Genomic DNA, 7,241 nt, shown 5'->3' with positions numbered 1-7,241 from the left:
AGGATCTGAAAAGTACTCGAAGACTGCTGCATTCAACTATGAAGCGCTCGGGGGCTTGTCGGGGATAGATCCCCAGTACCCGCAAGGAAGGAAGAAGGTGGACTTCCCCTATAATCCTACTAGGACTCATACCATGTAATCCTTTTAGGACTCCTACCTTGTAACCAACTAGTAATCCTGCCCCCTTAGTATATAAAGGACGGCAGGGGTACCTAGATCAGCAGACCAATAGAGGTGAAGATCTCATAGAACCACAATAGAGGATCAAATCCTTAATACCAAACAACACTCAAGCGTAGGACGCAATATACAATACCACAAACATGACGTATGGTATTACGCTACTCTGGTGGCCCGAACCTGTATAAATCTGTGTCTTGTGTCCTCGCTTTTACCTTCGAGTTTTAGGTCCGGTGATCCCCCACCAACCAATCTACTACCTCGGGATACCTCTCGGTAGGTTGCCGGGTCGAGGTATACCCCTTGGTAGGTTGCCGGGTATAAAACACCAACGGATAGTAAGCTAAATGCCTTGTTGACGTGTATGGATTTTCCTTTTATGTTAACTGATTGTTGCACTATATTGTGCTAGTTACTATTTCACTGCATGATATAGTTTTGAAATGTTAGGTCAGGCACCTGTCACTGAGGGATATACTTATGCCGAGAATACCAAACGATATATTTGGAGCTTATTGTGATGTGCAGTATATTTTTCAAGGTAATGCCGTTGCATTTGTTTTGAACATGCACACCCGCTTTTGGTCACAGAGCCATGCTTGTTCTATAAATTACTTTACTTTGTATTGTCTTGTGCCTTGGAATTTCTTGGCTAGCTCCACACAAAGCTAGTTAGAACAATTTAGAAAAAAATGAAAGTACCACTGAATTTACTCTTTCTACGATCCATTGCCACACATAAGTTTCCATGGAACTTACCAGCAAGGTTAACTCCAGTTCCGAGATATCAAGGTTGGAGATGTAGTTTGAAAACTAAAATATAGTTATTTAAATATATGTATTTAGTCTAAACTATGAATAAAATGATTCTCCATGCATTAATTTGATGTACCTTCAGTTTTAGTTCCATGATGTTTTGGAACCACACCTAGCTCCAAGTGATCCAAAAAATTTCTGTACTAGAACTCTGCCAAACAGGAACTTGTTCTATCACATCTAGAAAATTTCCAGTGCTTTGTTTCGCAAGTCGGGTCTAACTTTGCATGCCTAGAAAATTATTATGCTGCCCTGGGTTGTTTGAGCTGCAACTGCTAAGTCTTCAGCGATGTAAACATCCAGATCAAACCGGTTGCTAGCAAGGTGAATGGTATTAAAAACAGAGTGGTGGATGTTGTTTTCATGTGCTGTGTGATAGGTCCATGTTGCCAGCACTATGTCCAATTGATTAGTATTTGTTTTCAGGATATGCTGGGAATCTTTCGGGGTTCTTTCAGATTTTCAATGTGAATCTAACACATCTGCGCAAGACATCCATATGCGCGTGATCCATGCTGATTCTAGCAGCTACCTGATTGGAGATAAGCAAGCTGCTTAAAATAAAGGTAAACGTTAATTATATACGACTGCTGGAACTTTGTCTCTAGGCCAGAAAATTGAGTCCAAATAAAGCTTGGGCCCTCCATGTTGGGATCACATTTAAAAATGACGTCATAGAGCAATGTTGCGTGAAGATTATTTGAGGCTCATAATTGATTTAAAGCCAGCAAAGTTTGGAGTATTCGGTTGAGTTGGCACCCATCAATTTGTAAGCACCCAAAAATCAAGCGCTATTGTAGTCTCTATGCTTGTCCGTACTCGTACACTTGTCGCCAAATAAGTCTCCAAGCCCAAAACTAAGACCAAAACAGGTTCATTTTTTAAGGAATGAAAATTAACTTGAATGCTGGTCCCAAGTCGCACACTTGTCGCCAAATAAGAGTTCAGGTACAAAACAAATTCAATCTTACTTTTTTGTTTCACTTTAATATCTTGGTGCATATTAGTACCGAGAAGATGAATCCACCACTAAAACCAAAACAAGTTCACTTTTCTTTAAAGAAACCGAAAAAGTAACTTGTGTGCTTGTCCCTAGTCACACGTATATTGTCAAATAAGATGACAATGTCAATGCAAAACCATTCAAACAAACTCAATTCTGATATCTACGTTCACTATCATATCTCTGTTGCTATGTAAATATAAAAAAGATGAATGCACCAGCACACATGATTGCTAGAGGCCTAAAGATTTTCATACAAGAAGTTGAGTAGCTCACATAAACCGGACACCAGCCACAGCCACTCCATTCACCTTTTGTGGAATTCTTAAAAGCTAAGCATGGAAGGACGGCAGCAAGGCTTTTGTTTGAGGACCCTTTGTTTTGTCCCTTTAACTAAAGCGTCATTGATCACGTCCATCCTAGCTAATTCCTCGCTCCCCGTTTGCAAATGATTCGCCGCTTTCCAAAGATCTCATCGCTGCCCCACCAAGCTTAGAAAGGAATCCCCCAGACAGCCACAGCTTTAAGCTGCTGGTAGTTCTTCACTCGTGCAGACCACTTCCTTGCAGCTGCATGCTTTTCTCTGGTCTTAGATTCTTTCGTGGCATTAATCAGTCCATGAAGTAATATCAGACTTGACATGTGGGTCAGGATTATTTTGTGGTACCCACAAGCCATAGGCAGTATTTATCGTGGCCATATCTCTGCACCTTTAGTGAAACTCGCTCATCATACAAGAAGAAATTTGGGCAAATGTCATGGCTCAAGCAGACCACAGACTAGCTTAGCTAGTATGAAGAAAAATCTTGCAAGACGCTAGCCATCAGTACCGGGTCTACTTTTTGCAGCTGTAGTTTCTATGATTTTTGTAGACTCACTCTTTGTACTTTGAGTCTCATTTATTATAGAAGAAAAAATCTTGAAAGTCTGATCATCAAATCTTTCGGCGTTAACGCAACATAATTCATATGCAAATTGTCTAGTATTACGAATATATGGTCAATATGTAGGTGGTCGCCGTACTAGCAGACCACACAGATGTGAGATTCTAGAAGCCACCTGTCAGACATATAGACTAGAATTATTAAAAATCTTGGTGCAAATCCTTTTGAACTCGATGCTCAATCATTCAATTTGTGTCCATCAATCTCTTTCGTCGAATTAGTTCTTTTCTCACCATCAAAGAGAAAAGTATATAGCTGCAAGTGTGAATGAATTGACAAAATCACATGATATATATATATAAGGCAGTTGCTTGTTCCACAAGGGCATCCAATTAACCACATTCTTGGCTCTTTGCCGTCCTTGTCACACTATAAAGTGACGCACCCCCACACACCACCACAAAACCCTACTTTGCCCTTGCGGCAATGCCCACCCAATAACAACACGACAGGGCGAGGCAAAGCAAACATACACACACAGCTAGGTACATAGATCATGGACACAACCCGAGAGCTAGTTACAGCTAACATCACTGGCAAGTTGCAACGACCTCAAGACACGACCAGCAGATAGCAGAGGTGGTACTAGTAGTAGTTGTACATGTTGGCGTCGAGCAGCTGCGGCTGCGGCTGCGGCTGGTGGTACATGGCGCCCTCCATCCACTGGATGAGCTCGGTCAGGGACTGGAGGCGCTCGCCGAGCTCGAGGTTCATGGCCTGCAGCAGCGTGTTCTCGGCCTGCACGGCGGCGCACCGGCGCTCGATGTCGTAGGCGGCCGCGGCCATGGCGCCGTTCCGGGCGCGCAGCGCGGCCACCTGGTCCGTCAGTTCGTCGAGCTGCCGCTGCTTGCGCGCCCGCGACCGCTGCGCCGAGAGCCGGTTGGACTCCTTGCGCTTGCGCTTCCTCTCCGCGGTCACCGCGGCCAGCTGCGGGTCGCAGCCGGGCGCCTCGGACCCGGTCGGCGGCGACATGGTCGCAGCGGACACCACGCTAGCAGGAGAGGCCATGTTCCTTCTTACGTCTTACCGATTCAATTACCTGGTTAATATAAATCACTTTCTTGCTCGATTTTACTGGCAGTTCTTGGCAGAAATCAGAACGTGAATCTCCAAGAAAATTACTACGTACAGTCGGTTAATTATGAGAAGACATAGAACCAGTAGAGGAAGACGACGGATAAGGACTGGACGAGGACGGTGGATGTTATCATAAACACGGGGGATGGGAGCAGGAGAGCAGCAACATTAAAAGGTTCGTGGCACGAGCAACGGCACAAGTCAGAAAAGCAGATGAAGAAAGAGCTTGTCGCGAAAGAAAAATCCAGCAGAGTTTTGCCTTGAACAAGCAAGGTGTTCAGATCGGAATTAGGACAGAATCGCGCTCTGAGAAACCAAGAAACTAACCCCAGGTGAAAATTTTGGCAGAGTGTCGGCCTGGAGAACAAGGTTTTTGGGCAAGAAATTTCGGCAGAGTGACGGCCTAACCAGCAAGGTTTCTGGTGAAAATTTTCGGCAGAGTGACAGACTGAACAGCTAACTAGCTAGGTCTCCTGTGTGAAAAACAATCCGGCAGAGTCTTGCCCTGATCAGAAAGGTTTCCGGCCGAAAATTCCGACAGAGTTTTGGCTGCACAGAGACACTTTGCTACAGCCACTCCGACGAGAAGGTTCGGAACGGAATCTCCCAGGCACAGGGAACTAAAGGTGCAGGTGTCTGGTGCAAGCAAAGGGCCGGGGTGTTCAAAGATGCAGCAGGGTAGTGGGTTGGTGAGGGCGGCAGAGGTCAACAGCTGCAGCGGGACAGCATGCAGCTGCAAGGAAACCTAGAGAGGCGAGTGGAGAGAAGGGGAAAAGGGAATTGGGGCTTGGAAGGGGCCTCCAATTTATAGCCGCGCGGGGGGAGGAGGAGCCTTGGCGAGCTTGGCTTGCTTAGGGGTTAAGTGGGTGGGGGAAAACTAAGCGAAAGGTGTGCGGTGGTGGTGGTCTGGTGGTGGAGGAGAAAGCGAAAGGCAGGCAAAGAAAAAAGCAGCCAGGGAAAGCGAGAAGGGCCGAGGGAGGCAGAGGGCGTTGGAATCTCAGGTTAGGTGTCCGCTACGGATTCCATTGGGTTTATTTGGGACTTTGGTTTGTTTGGGTGCTTTAGACTGCGTTGATAACCAGGGTTAAGGAAGATAGTTCGTTCAAGGGTCATGATGACATGATGTGTTGCTGTTGCACGCTTGCACTGGTGTTTGTTCAATGTACCGTAGGGCAAGTCAAGGCTGGGCTGCTGACAGTGAGATGTGTGCTATTTTTTTTTTATTGCATGTGATGCGGTGGGCTCTCTCAGAAGTTATTGGGCCAACCAAGCTGGACGTCTTGTATGGGCTGGCCCGAACAACTATCTCTCTAATTTTAGCCCCCTCTCTCTCACACACACAAATAGTAACTTGCAAAGGTACCCATTTAAGAAGCACCGTAACAGGTCCTGTTTATTTCAGTTTTTGTTAGCTTCTTGTGCATGTCAAAAGCCAAAAGGTGAAACAAGCAATGGGCTTCTAGAAGTTAAGCAAAAAAGGCAGGTGCGGAGGGGAATTTTTAGCTTCCGTAGGATATTGTTCCGAGGGGTATATACATCACATATTTGACATGTATTATTCCTTCAAATTTGAATTCAGACCAAATAACCCTTTTTCAGTTTCAACTAGCAACCCACCAAAGCTAGCTTTAAAAAAAGAGAAAGTCTATATAAACATGTCCTAAGTCTGAGCTTATTTATCTTAAAAATACGGAATTTTTATGTATCATCGGTTTGACTTTTTGTTTGTTTTCCTTCAAGATTCCTGTAGATTCGTGCAATCACTTTTCTTTGTTCTGTTTGTTTGGTACATGTGGGCCGTATTTTGTGCTGCGTGTCATTCATTTCTTAATTTTCGGCCCATCGCACCTGTCTCTTGTTTTGGATTTCCCGCAATTCTCGCTGAACTGGCCTTTGATCTGCATGTTAGTGGGTTTTCCGAATTCGATCTGTAGCTCTAGAAATTAATCAAATTATTGCATTTCCACCTCTGTGTCCTCAAATCTGTCGGTCAAATTATATCCTACATTTTCTCTCCAGAGAAAGTTAGGCTTCGTGTTCTTTTCTTTCCTTTTCCTTTTCCTTTTTCTTTTTTTCTCCTTTGGTTTCATTTACGACTACACTATTAGAAGGTGGTTTGGCTGGTTAGGGTTCATGGTGTTTTCGAGGAGTTGGGTCAAGGAAGATTGTGATTTCTTTAGCAGTGGAAGGAAGGGTTAATGATTGTTTATTTTGTCTATTTTTTGTGTGTATCTTTCATATTCTGTCAGTGGAATCAGGATTCTGATACTGGATCCCTCAACGAGGAACAAGAATATCTATCCAAACATGCAACTCTTCGACCTGCTCTTTAAATAAGTCTTCTTCTTTAACTATTTTGATGGCTTGATGCCGACATGCTTGACGATCAAAATTTTCAACTACGAAATAAATAAATGCATGTGGGGTTGGATGAGCTCAAACAAAAATCATTTGGTTGTTATCTTAGACATTGCCCAACAATCACTAGTGCTTCTCAGTCAACAATCACTCGTGCTTCTCAGTCAATTCTGCAGTCTTCCAATTTTCCACGTGTGGGTGATTGCTAGCTACCATTTGCCACACCTAACCTTTGGCAAGTGTGGCAAGTCAAAAAAAGTATGGAAAATAAATTTGAAGCCACGGCAAAGGGAATGTTGCCACACTTTTTGTCTCTATGACATATGGAACCCAAAGAATCTTGCCATATGACATATGGAACCTAAAGAATCTTGCTAAAGATTAGTTGTCCAACCAAATACTTGCCAACTTGTTAAACTTGCCCCAAGGTTAGATGTGGTAAAGTGCATGCATTTCCAGTGTGTGCTCTCTGGCGCGTATGGGCCATATTATATCGCATGTGGGCCAAGCTTCATCATCGTCGGCGAATTTTTTTTATTTTTTATTTTTTTTCGATTTTGCAGAAATATATAGTGGGATGGAAAAATTGCAAATCTAGGCTATTGCCGCCGGCCCAGGCGGCGGAAGGGCCTTACCGCCACCTTAGCCGGCGGTAAAGCGCCGACCCCGTCGGCCCATGTATGTCATTACCGCCGGCCCAGCCGGCGATAACTCCCTACCGCCGCCTGGGCTGGCGGTAAGGATCCTTGCCGCCACCTGGGCTGGCGGTAAGGACCCTTGCCGCCACCTGGGCCGGCGGGGGTTCCCCCTACAAAAACCCCCCGCAGCCAGGCCTCAGGCCACCTACCTCTCCTGTTGTTTTT

General features: G+C 44.8%; 1 protein-coding gene across 1 annotated transcript; it reads right to left on the bottom strand.

The window, feature by feature from the left end:
- Window positions 1-3,211: 3,211 nt before the first annotated feature.
- On the bottom strand, window positions 3,212-6,595 carry LOC101759214 (ocs element-binding factor 1). Its single transcript, XM_004968837.4, has one exon. The coding sequence runs from the start codon at window positions 3,949-3,951 to the stop codon at window positions 3,529-3,531; it is 423 nt and encodes a 140-aa protein (XP_004968894.1). The 5' UTR covers window positions 3,952-6,595; the 3' UTR covers window positions 3,212-3,528.
- Window positions 6,596-7,241: the final 646 nt, after the last annotated feature.

This window comes from Setaria italica, chromosome V, assembly GCF_000263155.2.
Source record: "Setaria italica strain Yugu1 chromosome V, Setaria_italica_v2.0, whole genome shotgun sequence".
NCBI classification, from domain to species: Eukaryota; Viridiplantae; Streptophyta; class Magnoliopsida; order Poales; family Poaceae; genus Setaria; species Setaria italica.
This window is presented reverse-complemented; position numbering and strand designations above follow the sequence as displayed.